The sequence below is a fragment of the Eschrichtius robustus genome, chromosome 3, assembly GCF_028021215.1.
Source record: "Eschrichtius robustus isolate mEscRob2 chromosome 3, mEscRob2.pri, whole genome shotgun sequence".
Classification (NCBI taxonomy): Eukaryota; Metazoa; Chordata; class Mammalia; order Artiodactyla; family Eschrichtiidae; genus Eschrichtius; species Eschrichtius robustus.
In genome coordinates this window covers 20579480-20598678 of record NC_090826.1, presented here as the reverse complement: position 1 = coordinate 20598678, position 19199 = coordinate 20579480, and the positions used below count along the sequence as shown (strand labels likewise).

The following is a 19199-nucleotide window of genomic DNA, read 5'->3' as shown; positions in this document are numbered from 1 at the left end:
TCCTGGACTTTTGTTTGTTGGAAGATTTTTAATCACAGTTTCAATTTCATTGCTTGTGATTGGCCTGTTCATATTTTCTGTTTCTTCCTCGTTCAGTCTCGGAAGGTTATACCTTTCTAAGAATTTGTCCATTTCTTCCAGGTTGTCCATTTTATTGGCATAGAGTTGCTTGTAGTAGTCTCTTAGGATGCTTTGTATTTCTGCAGTGTGCGTTGTAACTTCTCCTTTTTCATTTCTGATTTTATTGATTTGAGTCCTCTCCCTCTTTTTCTTGTTGAGTCTGGCTAATGGCTTATCAATTTTGTTTATCTTCTCAAAGAACCAGCTTTTAGTTTTATTGATCTTTGCTATTGTTTTCTTTGTTTCTATTTCATTTATTTCTGCTCTGATCTTTATGATTTCTTTCCTTCTGCTAACTTTGGGTTTTGTTTGTTCTTCTTTCTCTAGTTTCTTTAGGTGTAAGGTTAGATTGTTTACTTGAGATTTTTCTTGTTTCTTTAGGTAGGCTTGTATAGCTATAAACTTCCCTCTTAGAACTGCTTTTGCTGCATCCCATAGGTTTTGGGTTGTCGTGTTTTCATTGTCATTTGTCTCTAGGTATTTTTTGATTTCTTCTTTGATTTCTTCAGTGATCTCTTGGTTATTTAGTAACGTATTGTTTAGCCTCCATGTGTTTGTCTTTTTTACGTTTTTTTCCCTATAATTCATTTCTAATCTCATAGCATTGTGGTCAGAAAAGATGCTTGATATGATTTCAATTTTCTTAAATTTACTGAGGCTTGATTTGTGACCCAAGATGTGATCTATCCTGGAGAATGTTCCGTGCGCACTTGAGAAGAACGTGTAATCTGCTGTTTTTGGATGGAATGTCCTATATATATCAATTAAATCTATCTGGTCTATTGTGTCATTTAAAGCTTCTGTTTCCTTATTTATTTTCATTTTGGGTGATCTGTCCATTGGTGTAAGTGAGGTGTTAAAGTCCCCCACTATTATTGTGTTACTGTCGATTTCCTCTTTTATAGCTGTTAGCAGTTGCCTTATGTATTGAGGTGCTCCTATGTTGGGTGCATATATATTTATAATTGTTATATCTTCTTCTTGGTTTGATCCCTTGATCATTATGTAGTGTCCTTCTTTGTCTCTTGTAACATTCTTTGCTTTAAAGTCTACTTTATCTGATATGAGTATAGCTACTCCAGCTTTCTTCTGATTTCCATTTGCATGGAATATCTTTTTCCATCCCCTCACTTTCAGTCTGTATGTGTCCCTAGGTCTAAAGTGGGTCTCTTGTAGACAGCATATATATGGGTCTTGTTTTTGTATCCATTCAGCAAGCCTGTGTCTTTTGGTTGGAGCATTTAATCCATTCACGTTTAAGGTAATTATCGATATGTATGTTCCTATGACCATTTTCTTAATTGTTTTGGGTTTGTTTTTGTAGGTCCTTTTCTTCTCTTGTGTTTCCCACTTAGAGAAGTTCCTTTAGCATTTGTTGTAGAGCTGGTTTGGTGGTGCTGAATTCTCTTAGCTTTTGCTTGTCTGTAAAGCTTTTGATTTCTCCATCATATCTAAATGAAATCCTTGCCGGGTAGAGTAATCTTGGTTGTAGGTTCTTCCCTTTCATCACTTTAAGTATATCATGCCACTCCCTTCTGGCTTGTAGAGTTTCTGCTGAGAAATCAGCTGTTAACCTTATGGGAGTTCCCTTGTATGTTATTTGTCGTTTTTCCCTTGCTGTTTTCAATAATTTTTCTTTGTCTTTAATTTTTGCCATTTTGATTACTATGTGTCTCGGCGTGTTTCTCCTTGGGTTTATCCTGTATGGGACTCTCTGCGCTTCCTGGACTTGGGTGGCTATTTCCTTTCCCATGTTAGGGAAGTTTTCGACTATAATCTCTTCAAATATTTTCTCTGGCCCTTTCTCTCTCTCTTCTCCTTCTGGGACCCCTATAATGCGAATGTTGTTGCGTTTAATGTTGTCCCAGAGGTCTCTTAGGCTGTCTTCATTTCTTTTCATTCTTTTTTCTTTAGTCTGTTCGGCAGCAGTGAATTCCACCATTCTGTCTTCCAGGTCACTTATCCGTTCTTCTGCCTCAGTTATTCTGCTATTGATTCCTTCTAGTGTAGTTTTCATTTCAGTTATTGTATTGGTCATCTCTGTTTGTTTGTTCTTTAATTCTTCTAGGTCTTTGTTAATCATTTCTTGCATCTTCTCAATCTTTGCCTCCATTCTTATTCCGAGGTCCTGGATCATCTTCACTATCATTATTCTGAATTCTTTTTCTGGAAGGTTGCCTATCTCCACTTCATTTAGTTGTTTTTCTGGGGTTTTTTCTTGTTCCTTCATCTGATATATAGCCCTCTGCCTTTTCATCTTGTCTATCTGTAACTGTGGGTTTTGGTCCACAGGCTGCAGGATTGTAGTTTTTCTTGCTTCTGCTGTCTGCCCTCTGGTGGTTGAGGCTATCTAAGAGGCTTGATGGGAGGCTCTGGTGGTGGGTAGAGCTGACTGTTGCTGTGGCGGACAGAGCTCCGTAACACTTTAATCCACTTGACTGTTGATGGGTGGGGCTGGGTTCCCTCCCTGTCGGTTGTTTTGCCTGAGGCAACCCAACACTGGAGCCTACCTGGGCTCTTTGATGGGGTTAATGGCAGACTCTAGGAGGGCTCACGCCAAGGAGCACTTCCCAGAACCTCCGCAGCCAGTGTCTTGTCCCCACGGTGAAACAGAGCCACCTCCCACCTCTGCAGGAGACCCCCCAACACCAGCAGGTAGGTCTGGTTCAGTCTCCCCCAGGGTCACTGCTCCTTCCCCTGGGTCCCAATGCGCACACTACTTTGTGTGTGCCCTCCAAGAGTGGGGTCTCTGTTTCCCCCAGTCCTGTCAAAGTCCTGCAATCAATTCCCACTAGGCTTCAAAGTCTGATTCTCTAGGAATTCCTCCTCCCGTTGCCGGACCCCCAGTTTGGGAAGCCTGACGTGGGGCTCAGAAGCTTCACTCCAGTGGGTGGACTTCTGTGGTATAAGTGTTCGCCAGTCTGTGAGTCACCCACCCAGCAGTTATGGGATTTGATTTTACTCTGATTGCGCCCCTCCTACCGTCTCACTGTGGCTTCTCCTCTGTCCTTGGACGTGGGGTATCCTCCTTGGTGAGTTCCAGTGTCTTCCTGTCGATGATTGTCCAGCAGCCAGTTGTGATTCTGGTGCTCTCGCAAGAGGGAGTGAGAGCACGTCCTTCTACTCCGCCATCTTGGTTAATCCTCACTGGTCCAAGTTTTACAAGTCAGTATCCATTCAGAATTCTCCCCATGAATTCTGATTTTTACACCTTGGTGTGTTATATACATAGCTTAATAACTGTAGTACATGCGTTCTTATTTAAGCTTGTGAATATTCTCTCTGTATGTTCATTCATCAACGTATAAGTCTAGTTTATGTCCCAAAGTGTTACACAAAGGCATCTATTTTTGCCTTTTCACACCTCCCACCTCCACCCAAACCATTGTCTACACTGTAGCCAGGCAGATCTATTTTAAAACCAAATATGATCTTGTCATTCCAGCACCTAGAACAGTGCCTGGCATATTGTAGATGTGCAATAAATATTTGTTGAATGAATGAATGAATGTAACTTCCCTATCTAGATCTTTTTAATAGCACTTTGAACTTAATTCAGCTCTTGTCATTGGCTTACCTGAATGCAGGTCCAGGACAAAGTTTCCAGCCTTGTTGCTTGCTACTTGCCCTACTCCAGCTCTCCAGACAAACAACCCTAAAGGCACTATGTTAGTTTCTGCCTCAGGGATTTCATTTGTGCTGTGCTTTGTGGCTGTTCCCTTTACCTGGAATACTTGCTGTTCTCCTTTCTCTCTTCCTCTTCCTCCTTTTCGTCTTTTGCCTGGCTAATTCCAAATTACCTTCAGGGTCTTAGTTTGGGTGTCACTTTCTTAGGGACACCCATCCTGACCCCTATATTATATTAGGTTAAGTTTTCCAGTGGTGTGCTTTCATAAGACAATCTGTACCTCTCAGTACTTAACATAATTGTAATGAATTAATTACTTATGTGATTATTCTTTAATGTCTGTCTTTTTAACTAGATTGTAAGCTCCACAAAGGCAGAGACCATGTCTGTCTTCTGTCTTTCCCAGTGCCTAGGGCATTACCTGGAAAATAGTAGTTTCCCAATGAATATTTATGTTTTGCTAGGTTCCATACGTTCAGCAGATATCTGTTGAGCACCTGCTCTGTGCCAGCTCCTTGGCATGAAAAGAAGGTGGGACATATAGAGATAAACAAATCAAGGAATTTGCATCCAGTAGAGGAGACTGAATATGGATTCACATAACTGTAGCGCATGGCAGGAAGTGGAGAGCAGATGTGGAGATGAGGCTAGAAAGGCAGCAAGATGGTTTTCTTTTTTTTTTTTAATTAATTTATTTTTATTTTTGGCTGCGTTGGGTCTTCATGGCTGCACGCGGGCTTTCTCTAGTTGCGGCGAGCAGGCTTCTCATTGCGGTGGCTTCTCTTGTTGCGGAGCACGGGCTGTAGGTGCACGGGCTTCAGTAGTTGTGGCACATGGGCTCAGCAGTTGTGGCTTGCAGGCTCTAGAGCACAGGCTCAGTAGTTGTGGCTCACGGGCTTAGTTGCTACGCGTCATGTGGGATCTTCCCAGACCAGGGCTCGAACCCGTACCCCCTGCATTGGCAGGTGGATTCTTAACCACTGCACCACCAGGGAAGTCCAATATGGTTTTCAATGTTGATTTCTTATTCAGTAAATTTAGTACCTGCCATGTGCTGTGCTGGGGTTGGGTATGCAGTAGTGAATAAAATAGAGACCCTGCTTTCAGATTGTAGTCTAGTGGGGAAGAGAAGCTAAGAAATATTATTTCCTAAGCTGACAGGTATTTTATAGAGAGAGCAGGTGAACACATGACTTTAGAGTGGTCTTTTTGGACTAAGAGTCTGTATTGAGGCTTCAGATCTCAATAGACTGGGGTGAATCAGTTATAAATACTCTTCATTAACCATAGTGAAATTCCAAGAAAAGGGGCAGGGAGGTAAAGGGACATGGTTTCCTCTTGTTTCATCTGTGGTTAATTCAGGACCTGAAATCCTTCCCATGAGTCACAGACCTCTGGCTTCCCATCCCAGGGAGGAGTATATATATTTAAACATTACCTAGCCATTTGTAATGTGCCTCTGTCTCCTCTGGTTCCCACACAGTCCTGTGACGTACGTGGGGAGGGGGATGCATATTTTACAGATGAGCAAACAGGCTCTGAAAGGCAGACTTGTCCAAAGTTACAGTTTAAACTGGGAAGGGATCAGAAATCTCTGGCTCTCAAGTCCAGTTCTTTGCCTCCCTGAGAGAAGTGAGAGAAGGTGAAAAGATACTTAAGGCACTGACTTTCCGCATCAATTAGGATCTGAGTAAGTTGTATTTCACAGAAAAACCCCAAACAATAGTGACCTAAATAACATAAAATGTATTTTTTGCTCAGATAAAAAGAAAGCTAGAGGTAGACAGAGCTGATATGATAGTTCTACAAAGCTGTCAGAAAACTAGACATGTAGCTTCTATTTCTAAGGGTATCTCATGACCCAGGCTGCTTTAGGTCTAACCATTACATCCGCAGTCTATGCAATAGGAAGGGAGAACTCTCCTGAAAGTTCTATATAACACAACTGCTTACATCCCATTGACTAGAGCTGCTCTGTCCATTATTGGTAGCTTCTAACCACATGTGCATATTGAACATTTGAAATATGGCTGGTCCAAACTGAGATGTGCTATAAGTATAAAACACACATTGGATTTCAAAGACTTCATATGAAAAGAAAAAGAGAATATAATAAAATATTTCATTAATTTAAAAATTTTGATTATATGTTCAAACGATGTTTTGGCTATATTGAGTTAAATAAAATATATTATTAAAATTAATTCTACCTGTTTCTTTTTACTTTTTAAGATATATCTACAAGAAAGTTTTAAATTACTTAGGAGGATAGCATTATATTTCTATTGCTGGGCTAGAACTTAATCACACAGACAAACCTGGCTGCAGAGAGGCTGGGAAATGTCATATTTTTTTGCATGACAGTGTCTTCAGCTGAAAATTAGATTCTGTTATTAAGGAGGAAGGGAAAAATAGGTGTTTGGAGTAGGCAATTAGCAGTGTCTGCCATATTTTTTCTGGAAAGTTGGAGGACAGACCAAAAAAACCCACATGCTAAATCACAGGTGCATATTTGCATATTAAAGAAATAGCCAGAGTCCCTGTCCTCAAGGAGCTTACCAACTAATTTGGGAGACATACAATATATAGACAATAAGAATGCAATTGTTTGAAGTAGCCAAACTCTTGGGGTTGGAGGTGGAGGAGATGCATCAGTGTATGGGGTTGAAAAACACGGTGGATTGACTTGCACATGCTCCCTGGAGGAGGACACTGGAGCCTTGGTGAGAGCAGGGGTATGCTGGCTGGAAAAAGCTCCTGGGGAAGGGCTGCTGCAAATGAAACTTCCTCCATTCCATCTTTTGAGATGGCTACTAGCAGAGCATGGTTGGACTAGGGGCTAAGGGTAGGCCATTCTTTTGATCACTTCTCTCGGTTCCTTCCTGGATCTTTAGGACACTGTATTCAGCCTTCTGCATGGAGCTGGCCTCCCATGGCTTTGTGGTTGCTGTACCAGAGCACAGGTGAGGGATGACATTCACAATGAACCATCATGGGTTGGGTGCCTGCAGTGGGCTAGGGTATAGGCTAGTTCCCTATAGATATATTATTTCTAGTTCTCACAACACTATGCAAGGTAGGGGTTATATTCATTTTAAAGGTGAGGAAACCAAGGTTCAAAGATGTTGAATAACTTGCTGAAAGTGACATAGCTGAATTGGGGTTCAAACCCAGGTCAGTCTCCAAAATCCACATTTTTTTCTACTCTCCTATGTGTGCCCCCGATCTTTTTCCCTATTAGCTAAAGGATAATCTAGAATGTCTTGGCTGAAAAGGAGGATTTGGTAAAGGGGAGAAATAAGTCCAAGTGTCTTCTGGTTTCTCTCTGATGGCACATGTATTGCAGGGATGGGTCAGCTGCGGCAACCTGTTTCTGCAAGAAGGCCCCAGAGGAGAACCAGCCCAACAGCAAGTCACTGGAGGAGGAATGGATCCCCCACCGTCAAATTGAGGAAGGGGAGAAGGAATTCCACGTTCGGAATTGCCAGGTAGGCTTATGCCAGTGGGGAGGGAGAGTTACTAAGCCTGTCCTCCCTATAAAACACTCACTAAGAAGACTTTGAACTAACCTCTCTTGATATCTTGGTCATAGTGGTTCTGAGCTTGTCACATCAGAGAAATGAGGTATTAATCAAGACTCTTACAGTTGCAAGTGCCAGAAACCCAACTTAAGCTTGTTAGGCAAAAAGGAGAATTGGTTGGCTTATATAAGCAGACAAGGGAAGGGCAAGACTGCTAGAACCAGACTCAAATGCCACTGGGACTTGTTTTTCACTTTTATCTCTGTCTCTCTGCTGGTTGGGCTCATCTGCTAACTGGCTTACCTTATGAGGTTGCATATGTTTGCCCTCACCCTCTGAGAGAATAGGGCTGTTTTGGGGTTGTCCCCCACTTCTACCCCAAGTTGCAAGATGAAAAATCCTGGATAGAGGCTCCGAGGCTGGGGAGAAGTACCAAAATACGAAGTTCCCATCCGAAATACATTACTAAATTTTTGGGGGGAGGGGCAATCCTCAAAAGTCAGGGTTAACAGGAGAAGTGGGGGCAGGTGAGTGCTATGCAGACCAAAACAATAGACATGTGCTATAAGTGGGCAAGTGGAATCCAGTACTGGGTTGATGATAGGAGCACTTTTGTGTCCTTTTGTTGTCAAAGTGCTTTCATATGGCACACTGTGTACCCATATTATACCCCTGTGTACCATGGGTAGGAAGGTAGAGTCTGAACAGCAGAGCTGACTTCGTTGTGCTCTTAGGTGGAGCTTACGTGAGTGGCTCTGAGGGAGCTAAGCCTTTCTCAGGGTGTGGGGACCGCAGTGCTGGCTGAGATGTGCATGGGCACATCATCTCTGCGTTCTTCCTCGGCTCTGTAGGGGAGCGAGATCCCCGCTGGATGGTTGTGCGGTATTCCAGCTCCCACTGGGACTGTCTGTTGCAGGTGCATCAGAGGGTAAGCGAGTGCCTGAGGGTGTTAACTGTCCTGCAAGAGGCCGCTGCTGGGCAGACTGTCCTCAACACCATGCCTGGCGGGTTGGATCTGATGACCTTGAAGGTATGGCAACAGTTGGTATGACCTGGAGCACATTTTATTCATCAAGACTTTCTTGGTTGCAAATAACAGAAGCCTAACTCACTAGCTTAAACCAAAAGAGAATTTATTGGCCCAACTAAGTAGGAAGACCAAAAGCAGATTGGCTAGATCCAGGGTCTCAAACATTGTCATCAAAGCTCTGGCACTCTCTCCCTTCTCCCGGCTCAGCTCCACTCTGTGTATATGGGCTTCATTCTCACCAGACTCTCTCCATTAGGCAAAAAAGGTGGTTGCTGGCATATTCCAAGCCTGCATCTCAACTCAGCTTCAGACCTAAAAGGAAAAGAAACTCTGGTAGCTTTCAGCAATCTGGAAAGGCCATGGGCTGCTTGGGTCACATGCCCGTTCCGGGCCAGTCACTGTGCCAGAGGGATAGGGTATTCTGGTTGGCCTGCCTACATTATACACCCATTTCCGGGTCAGGGGAACCTGAGCACCAGGACTGACAGCCCCACGGGGCCGCATGGGTGAGGGAGTGATGGTTTGTTCCGCAAAGGAAGGGCTATGGAGCCGCATACAACGTGTGTTGTCTACTGCAGGCTCGTTCCTGCCTTTAAAGGAATCCCAAGAACCCCCCAGGAGGAGAGAAACTGTCCCCCCCATGGAATTTGGTGCCTACGAAGGCACATTTTCCTCCCCTATCCAGTCCTTTCCTCCGTAATTTCAAAAGTAGCTCAGGCTTTATTTAGAGGACCAAGAAATCACACAAAAGCATGAAGGAAAAAGAAACGGAGTTTTTTGGACACTTTGATGTTTGTCCTTCCAGCTCTTTTAAGATACATTTTTTTAAAAACAATAATGTTACTATTTAATACAAGCTGTTTTGTGGCCTTTTTCTTCATTTTGCAAAACAGTATGAATGTCTTCTTATTCCAGTTAATATTTTTCTATGGCATGATTTTTAATAGCCATGTAATATTCCATTGTATGAGTGAGAATGGTATATACATATATATATATATAAATATATAATAATTACTCCTTTATGAGGACTTCCTATGATAAGAGCTCTTTTCACAAACATATGCATTGTTATCTCTTTACATAGAAAGAAACCAAGGATCTAAGAGGCTAAGTATCTGCCCAAGGTTACACAGCTAAGCAAGTGGTAGAGTCAAACTTTAAACTGGGGCTTTTTGCCTATGCGGTGTGCCCCAAAGCCTCTTTAGAAAATATCTTTTAAAGGCTCTGGAAAAGTCTTCCAGGAAGAAACATCAGCCTGAATGGCCAATAGGTAAGGCAGGACCTGAAATCTAGAGAGCTTTGCCCGCTATATGGTGTATGTCATCAGTCCCCACCGGATAAGCAGGGCCAGGCACTGCAGTTCAGGCCTGTGGGCCTGTGGGCCTGAGACAGGCAGCGGGGGATGGCGGGCTATGTGTAGTTGGATTAGTTAAGAGGCAGCCTTTTGGAGAAATACAGAATGAAAAAAGCTAAGTGAATTTTCCTCTATCAGATTGAGCAAGATCCAAAAATTGATTACTCACCCTGTCGGCAAAGCTGTGGGGAAGTAGGCTCTGCTCCATTGCCAGAGTGAGTGCAGATTGCCCCATGCAGGGCAGTTTGGCAATAGTTCTCAACAGCACGAATACACATAGTGTTTGACCCAGCAATTTCCAATTCTGGGAATTTATTTTATACATCCCTGCACACATGTAACATGATGTATGTACAAGGTTATTCATCCCAGTGTTGTTTGTAATAACAAAAGATTGATAGTATCCTAAATGTTCACCCATAAGTGACTACAGCTGGTTTAATAGATTATGGAACAATGGATGTATTATTTTGGATAATACTAATTGCTATAACATGTAAGCCCCAAATCTCAGTGGCTTAACAAAGAGAAATTTATTTCTCTCCCACCTGAAGTCCAAAATGGGTGCTTCTATGCAAGGGCTGACTCAGGGATCCAGGCTCCCTTCTTCTAATCGCTCTACCCTCTTCCACCTGTGAAACCCAACTTCACCATGTACGTTAAGCCAGGAATGGGAAAGAGCATGGAGGTTTGTATGGAAGAGTTTTTATAGACCATGCCTGTAAATGGAGATAGTCACTTTCATATTCTATCACAAGACCACTATCACTCACATCAAGTCACAAGGCCACATCTAACTGCTGGGAAATAGAGTCTAGCTGTGTGTCTAGGAAGAAGAACAGTTTGGGTGATCACTAGCTGTCTGTACCATGGTGAAATCAAATGTAGCTGTAAAAAAGAATAAGGAAGCTCTTTACGTACTAATATTATTATGTAAAAAAAGTAAGATACAATATCACTTGTGTAAAAGGGGGGAAAGTATATATTCATGTTTACCTGTGTAGGCATAAGTAAGCTCTGCAAAGACGCAAGCAACTTACCTGTCTGGGTAGGGAGTGGGCAACTGTGTGGAAAGGGAATAGGGTAGGTGGGAGACTTCTCTATATACTCCTGATTTTAGAGTTATGTAAATATATTAACTTATTAAAAAAGCTGAAGAGGCCTTGACCAATCCAAAGGTACTGAGCAAAGAGGGGAGAATTTAGATACAAAAACTTGGGATAGAAGTTGGGAAGAGCAAAGGAAAGCATGGGTTCAGGGCGGAGGCTGGGCAGCAAATCCTGGAGCGATTTTTTGAGCCCCTTAGCAGGCGGCTGCAGTGGTTTTTTATATAGCCATGTCCTGAAGGCTTCTAGGGACAACCAGAAATAGATGCTTGCAGAGCACGTTAGAGCGAGCAGGCTCACTTTGCTAGATAAAAGGCAGGACAGATGTCGGAGGAGGTAGAACCTGAGTTGGTTTTGGTACAAGCAGTCCTTGCTTCAGAGCAAAGTGGAGGGGCATTAGGAGTGCCCCCATTCTGTCCTTGACCTGGTGCATGTGTCATCCATCCCTCTGGTTGGATTGGTTATAAGGCAAGGATCTAAATGAAGTGAGTTCTTACTCTTTTTCTTTTTTTTGGCCGCGCCATGCGGCTTGCGGGATTTTAGTTTCCTGACCAGGAATCAAACCCGGGCCACCACAGTGAAAGCGCTGAGTCCTGATCACTGAACTGCCAGGGAAGTCCTGAGTGTTCTTATTCTTAACGTGCTCTTGTACTGATAGGTCATATAATTTCTGTTTATTCATTTATTCATAGATATTTGAATATCTACCTCGCCCAGATATTATAGGTGGCAAGATTATTAAAATAAAGACGAAAAATGTGGTTTTCAGAACTCCTGCCTACAGAAGGCTGTTCAGTCCAGGGATGGCCTGACCCGTTGCTCTCCAGTGGGCAAGAGGCGCTTAATACCGTGGTTTTGGAGGTCTCGCCCACTGTATTGTGTTTCTGCATCATTGTCTCACTGTTTCTTCCTCTTGCCCCTGAAGAGTTCCTAAAAATGCACCCCTATGTTTCTGACCTGGCTTTTTCAGGGCAGCATTGACATGAGCCGCGTGGCTGTAATGGGACATTCATTTGGAGGGGCCACAGCTATTCTGGCTTTGGCCAAGGAGACCCGATTTCGGTGAGTTTCCCAGTGATGCTGCTGTTAGCTCCACACACCATACATTCATTCAGCATGTATTTTGTGCTAGGTACTGTTTTGGGAGGTGGGGATTCAGTGGTGAAGAAGAAAGCAAGGTCTCTGATTTCATGGAATTATGTTGCTGTGGGAGGAGACTAGTAAACAAGTAATCAAATCCCTGGCACCCAAGTGCAATGAAGAAAGTAAAATAGGCTAATAAGCTGGAGTATGTGGACGCTTCCTGGAGAAAGTGACATAAGATAGACTCAAAGGCAAAGAAGCCATCCACATAAAGGTCTAGGAGAAGATCATTCTAGGCAGAGGGAACAGCTAAAGGCCCTGAGGTGGAAAGAAGCTTGCTGTTTCAGTGTGGGAGGACCATAGTGAGCGAGGGGGAAGTGATTCAAGGTGTGATCAGGGAGATAAACAGGGGCCCGGTCATGGGGCCTTTTGGCCAGCGTAAGGAAGTTAGATTTTATTCTAAGTATGACAGGAAACCATTTAAAGATTTTAAGTATAGAAAAATCTTATTTACATTTAAAAACCACTATGTGAAGAGTGGGTTGTAGCAGGATAAGACTGGAAACAAGGAGGCTATTTCAGAGTCAAGGTGAGAAATGAGGGATTTGCTTTAGGATGGAGGTAGTGGGATGGAGAGAAGTGAAGGGAGTCAGGATAGGTTTTAGAATTTTCAGGACTTAGTGATGTTTGAGGTGAAAGAAAGAGAGGAATCAAGGTTTTTCATCTGTGTATCCATCATTTGAGTGGAAGATGATTGTCCTTTATTGAGATGGAGGAGACTGGAGGAGCATTGGGGGTGGGGGAGAGTAGGATGCTAATCTTAGGGCCTTAGTTTTGCCCTTGGTGACAGAGATTACTGCTGGACAAACTGGCCATGACTTTGAGTTGTGGCACCAAGGAGGCTTTCCCTGACGTTCCTGCCACGTATGCTCTGGGCTTACTTAGCAGCTTGTGCAATCAGGGCACTAAACTGTATTTTGCTACCTTGTGTGTTCTATCTCCACTGCTATTCTGGGAGCTCCAGGAGAGCAACAACTGTGTCATTTATCTCTAGATCCACAGCACAAGGCTAAGCACATAGTAGGTACTTGATGAGGTGAATGAATGAATGAGTAAATGAATGAAGTGCCATTCTGTGTGACTCAAGTCAGCTGCCTGAGAGTAGATCCAAGAGAAGGAGGAGGTCTGATCCTTGTTTTCAGAGAGTTTAAAAATCTAGAAGGATTTTTGGTGACAGGTAAAAGTGATCTCTAACCAAGATCCTAACTGAAGGGTATGGGCCCTGGTTCCCCTTCCTTGCTTTCTGAGCTTTTACCCCACTGAAGGGAGAACTACCCTAATTGTTCTTGCTTGAGTTTCTACATGGCAGTTCCACGTGTCTGGTCCTGTTCCAGGTGTGCTGTGGCTCTGGATGCTTGGATGTTTCCTCTGGAACGTGACTTTTACCCCACGGCCCGAGGCCCTATATTTTTCATCAATGCTGAGAAATTTCAGACAATGGAGAGCGTCAACTTGATGAAGAAGATTTGTGCCCAGCATGACCAATCCAGGATCATAACTGTCCTGTGAGTAAACTCCAAGATCACGATCCACAGTGTCCTCTCCATTTTCTACTCAGCTGTGGCTCCCGTAATTTCCTCTAAATTATCCAGAAGTTCTACCCATTGATAGAATACATGAATACCTCCTGAATTTCAAAATCTTAATTCCTTTGGAATTTCATATCTGTACTTCTTCTCCACTTAGCTCCACCTACAGTGATTTCTTCACTAGTTTATATGACTTTATGACAGGGTGTTATGGGATTATGTGTTAGAGAGGAAGAGGTGTGGGTCTGGGTGGACTCCAGGAATCTCTAATCTCATTTGGGAATTTTATTGAGTCTTTTGAAGAGTGTGGATATAGTAGACCTTTGACACTCACAAGATGGATTTTTAGAGACCTTCCTGAATACCTAACTTCAGGTATCTTCCATGAACCATCTATTCTCTGCCTGAGAGAAACCACATTCTCTTCACTTCCGTCATCAACACTGTCAGATGGTTTGATTTTAGGAGACATTTTTCACAGAGAGAAGATTTTGAGTGGCTTTAAGGAATGAACTTTAGGGCTCCCCTGGTGGCGCAGTGGTTAAGAATCCGCCTGCCAATGCAGGGGACACAGGTTCAAGCCCTGGTCCAGGAAGATCCCACATGCCGTGGAGCGACTAAGCCCGTGCACTGCACCTAGAGCCTGTGGGCCACAACTACTGAGCCCGTGTGCCACAACTACTGAAGCCCACATGCCTAGAGCCCGTGCTCCACAACAAAAGAAGCCACCACAATGAGAAGCCTGCGCACTGCAACAAAGAGTAGCCCCTGCTCGCCACAACCAGAGAAAAGCCCACGTGCAGCAACGAAGACCCAACGCAGCCAAAAATAAATAAAATAAAATAAAATAAATAAATTTATTTAAAAAAAAAAAGAAATGAACTTTACATAGGAAGTGGCTTAGAGCTACAGGTGCAGGGCTAAAGTCTCACTGACAAGTCTCTGACTTGGTCCTGCCCTGTACTTGAGCCAAATAGCCCACATGATTCAAGGATCGCAGGTCCTATTTCAGCAAAATGACAAGTAACTACATGTCATGGACCTATGGACTCATTCAGGTGGTTGAAATGCCAGATCCAAAGCCCGGACTGCTAGGGGTCTGCTCAGTAGGCCATGGCTTCTTCCCTTGCCCATCTTGGCCCAGGCTGTTTTCCTTGGGGCCAGCCCCTCTCCTTTCATTTTGATTTCATGGCAGCAGAGGACTGCTTGACAGTTTCCCTAAGCCATTCAGATCCAGGATAACCGTGACCTCTGGAGGGGAGGGAGAGCATTTGGGAAGGGGTACACAAAAACTGCGGATTTAGTTTTTTTTTTTTTAAATAAATTTATTTTATTTATTTATTTTTGGCTGCGTTGGGTCTTTGTTGCTGCACGCAGACTTTCTCTAGTTGTGGAGAGTGGGGACTATTCTTCATTGCAGTGCACGTGCCTCACATTGCAGTGGCTTCTCTTGTTGTGGAGCACAGGCTCTAGGCATGCGGACTTCAGTAGTTGTGGCACGTGAGCTCAGTAGTTATGGCTCACAGGCTCTGGAGTGCAGGGTCAGTAGTTGTGGCTCATGGGCTTAGTTGTTCCGCGGCATGTGGGATCTTCCCAGACCAGGGATCGAACCCATGTCCCCTGCATTGGCAGGTGGATTCTTAACCACTGCGCCACCAGGGAAGTCCCTGGATTTAACTCATGACAATATATTATTTCTTAAACTGAGTGCTGGATACTCAAGTATCCATTATATTTTTCTTTATACTTTCATATGTGCCTTAGATAATCCATTTTAAAGTCAGTTTTTCTGCATGATATCAAATAGAGTTTAACATTTAGATCTTCCTTCCCTCATTGAATTGACTAGTAAATTTAGTTATGAGTAATTTAGCTAGAAATGAACCTAGTGAGAATTTCACCTTCAAATTAAGTGCATTTGATGTCAAAGGACTTAAATTCTTTTTTTTTTTTTTAGGTTGTTTTTGTTTTTTTTTTTAATTTTATTAATTTATTTATTTTTATTTATTTATGGCTGTGTTGGGTCTTCGTTTCTGTGCGAGGGAGGGTCTTCTCTAATTGCGGCAAGCGGGGGTCACTCCTCATCGCGGTGCGCGGGCCTCTCACTGCGGCCTCTCTTGTTGCGGAGCACAGGCTCCAGACGCGCAGGCTCAGTAATTGTGGCTCACGGGCCCAGCTGCTCCGTGGCATGTGGGATCTTCCCAGACCAGGGCTCGAACCCGTGTCCCCTGCATTGGCAGGCAGATTCTCAACCACTGCGCCACCAGAGAAGCCCAAAGGACTTAAATTCTGATCCAGAAACACTCTTTTACAAGCACTTGCCCTAACTTTTCTGATTACTTAATGGCAAGTTATTTCTTTTTCCTGTTTACTTTGTGTACAGTTCTGAGCTAAAGATGGAGCTGATAAGTTTTGTGAATGTTCAGAAATCACTGGGTAAAAACCATGGGGTGATAGTTTATAATAACATGGGAATGGCAAGTCTGTGATAGTTTATAATAACGTGGGAATGGCAGGTGCTGCAGACCTCGCCTCAATGCCCCATCCGCTCTCCAGCTGACTCCACCTTTTCCCTGCATAGTCCGGCCTTATGGTCTAGGAGTTGAAGCAGCTTTGAAGGCAGGTATACCTCCTTTCAAATCCTAGCTCCATCCCTTACTAGCTGTGTGAACTTGGGCAGATCATTTCTCTCCTCTGGTCTGTCAAAGAGGAAAATACTTCCCTTACAAGATAGTTGTGAAAATTAAGTGAGATAATGCATGTAAAGCCCCTTGCACATTGTAGGTGCTTAAATATTTATGTGCCCTAGCCTCCAGAGCCCTACCAGATACTTGTTTTTCTTTTCTTTTAGTGGTTCTGTTCATCGGAGTCAAACTGACTTTGCTTTTGTGGCTGGTAACTGGATTGGTAAATTCTTCTCCACTCAAACCCATGGGAGCTTGGACCCCTATAAAGGTCAGGAGACTGTGGTGCGGGCCATGCTGGCCTTCCTGCAGAAGCACCTCGGTAAGAAGAGAACTGGGGCTCGTGGGGCAGCTGGGGGGGTCTCTTAGATTTCCCTGCACAGTGATCTATACTGACATGTCTCGGATCAGGGAGATTTATGCCAAAACGTGAGTGAAGCAGAGAGTTACATAGAATTCTAGAAAGAACACTTAGCTGAAAGTTTGGAGATCCTGATTCTGTCTCTTACCACCTGAATGATCTTGGCCTAGTCATTTAACTTTTCTGAGCCTTGGTTTCCTCACTGTAAATGGAACATTCACCTCTCTCTACTCCACTACCTCTGTTTTAACTCATTAGCACTCACCTTATCTGTGCTGTGGAGGAGGTTATGACGATAGATGGGCTAAATTGTGGAAGTGCTATTTAAAAAAAGAAAAAGCATAGAAGAATGATGATTCATGTCATAAATCACAGGCCAGCAAATGGCAAGACCTGTAGAGGTCTTTGGTCCAGCCTCCCACCCAGAGAAGACATCCTCTCATTATCTTCCCTGCTGTGTGGTCACGCAGCATGGAGAGTGCGCTGCTCTGAGGGTCAGCGCTCTCCGTCACTGGAAACTTCAATAGTTTTAAGAATTGATATTCTAGTTAGGCTTTTTTTGGTTACAAGGACTAGAGATCCACTAATTTACCTCGAGAAGAAAGGAGAGTTTGTTTATGAGAGTACACCTGGCCAGGGAGGGAAGGGAAAAGTTACGGGAACCGAGGTAGCTTGTAGGACTGACTTCTCTCTGTCTCTCTCTTGGGCTCAGTCTCTCTGTCTCTTCCTCTCATGACATCTCTGTTTCTCTTTGCTCTGGTCTGCATTTTTCCTCTTTCCGTCTGTGCTTTTACTCTTGCTGAGAGCATCTGCGTATCCACTGTTTCTGCTTCCTCATCACTTCGGTTGGCTTGAACCGCTTGCGGCTTGTTCTCTCTCCCCGTGGCATCCTTTCATCTTCAGCTCCCTCTGCTCAGTGCCATACTTCTGGGATTTCTTAGACCAGATTGCCAAGAGAAACAACTTGGTTGTACCAGCTCATCTTTACCTGCCGAAACACATTGTAGGCCACTGCCCAACCCGGGCCCGGAGCTCTCTTGATCAGATGTCCCTTTCTGATCCAGTCAGAACGGAGTAGGCTACCATTATCTGTGCAGGGCTGATCCCTCAGCAGGTGCTGGGTGTAAGGCAGCTTCCTTCAGAAGGGAAGTTAGGTTTGACCTAACTCTAACCTAAGACCAAGATCTGATTCTTTGTAACTCCTCCCCACTTGCCCTGGGTATCCCCTCAAGAGCTACCCCGAGAAGCCTCAGACCGCTGTACATGGCAGCTCTTTAGATATTTGAAGTCACCTATGGTGTCCTCTCTGAGTTTTCTGTTCATTAAGCTAAATGTGCCTGGTACCTCCACCTGTTCCCTGTGCAGTTTCCCTTGGGGCCATTTATTTCCCCCTTTGGATGTGCTGTTTGTTGGTGTGCCTTTTAACATGTGCTGCCCTGACTTGAACACGACATGCCTGATGGGGTCTGGCCAGTGTCTGGTACAGCAGGACTGTCACCTCTGAGCTCTGGACACTAGACTTCTAGTTGGATGGCCTGAGTGTATTAACCTTTCCACCAAGTGCCAAACAAATCTGATTTGGATTGAGTTTGCTTTTAAAATGTATCTGTCCTATTTTGAATGTATTGACTTTTTGAACCTAAATTTACATTTTAATATTTATGCCTGTTCACTTCATCTTGCTCGTCATGAGCCATTGTGCCAGCATGGGTTTAGAGCCTTTAGGGTTAATAGAGACCTTAGAGCATCATTCTTATCACTTGGTAGGAGAGGAATGGATCCATGTCTCAAGACTTTAATGGGGCCTGATTACACGGTCCTCAGCCCACTTTCCCTGTTTCCTCTTAGGCATCATATCATTAGGGAAGAGCTAAAGATGACAGGGGAGCCCACCATGGCATGATTGCTCTCCCTTGAGTAGCAATGTCCGTTGAGCTAAGATACTCACTATTGGAGACCAGCAGAAGATTAGGAGAGTCTTAGATTGTAGGAAGATTGTTGAGGACGTGCTTTATGCCAGGCCTTCTGCTAAGTACTTTAGTTACATTAGCATGTATAATCCTGCAGATGGCCCTTTCCAATGGGTGCTTTTATTATTAACTCCATTTTACAGACGAGGATACTAAAGCTTAGAAAATTTGAGTAATTCATCCAAGGTTATCTGGTTAGTAAGTGGCAAAACCAGAATGCCCCCTCGGCTGTCTGATTCGAAAGCGCAGGTGCTTCATTGCTGCACTGTTCTGGCAGTGGCTCTGCTGACCCAGGGATGCACTGAGTCTTCGGGAGACACAGAGGACAGGCCCTAACTCTGATGGAACGGAAAGGACAGCTAAGAAAGGAGGCTCCCTAGACAAAATGATGCTTGTCCTTAATGTTAGAGATGAGTAACGCTCACTAGGCAGGGAGGGGCCAAGGGTCTTCTAGACAGAGGCACAAAGACTGGTGTGGGCTTGGTCAGTTTTGAGAAGCTGTGTTTAGTGTATTTGGAGTTCAGGATAGTGAATTGTTGGAAGATAAAGTAGAGAAGTGGGCAGAAAGCAGATCTAGAAGCCCATGTATTTGCTGAAATAAGTTTGAATTTTTTTTAAAATTTATTTAATTTATTTGTTATTTATTTTTGGCTGTGTTGGGTCTTCGTTGCTGTGTGCGGGCTTCCTCTAGTTGTGGCGAGCGGGAGCTACTCTTTGTTGCGGTGCATGTGCTTCTCATTACGGTGGCTT

General features: G+C 43.8%; 1 protein-coding gene across 1 annotated transcript in view; it reads left to right on the top strand.

The window, feature by feature from the left end:
* PAFAH2 (platelet activating factor acetylhydrolase 2) overlaps positions 1-19199 on the top strand; it is a 37160-nt gene that overhangs the window by 11988 nt on the left and 5973 nt on the right. Inside the window, exons 5-10 of the mRNA XM_068539203.1 lie at positions 6643-6711; positions 7095-7236; positions 8186-8299; positions 11733-11824; positions 13240-13410; positions 16286-16440. Of these exons, the coding sequence (XP_068395304.1) occupies positions 6643-6711; positions 7095-7236; positions 8186-8299; positions 11733-11824; positions 13240-13410; positions 16286-16440 (743 nt within the window). The remainder of the gene's footprint in view (positions 1-6642; positions 6712-7094; positions 7237-8185; positions 8300-11732; positions 11825-13239; positions 13411-16285; positions 16441-19199) is intronic.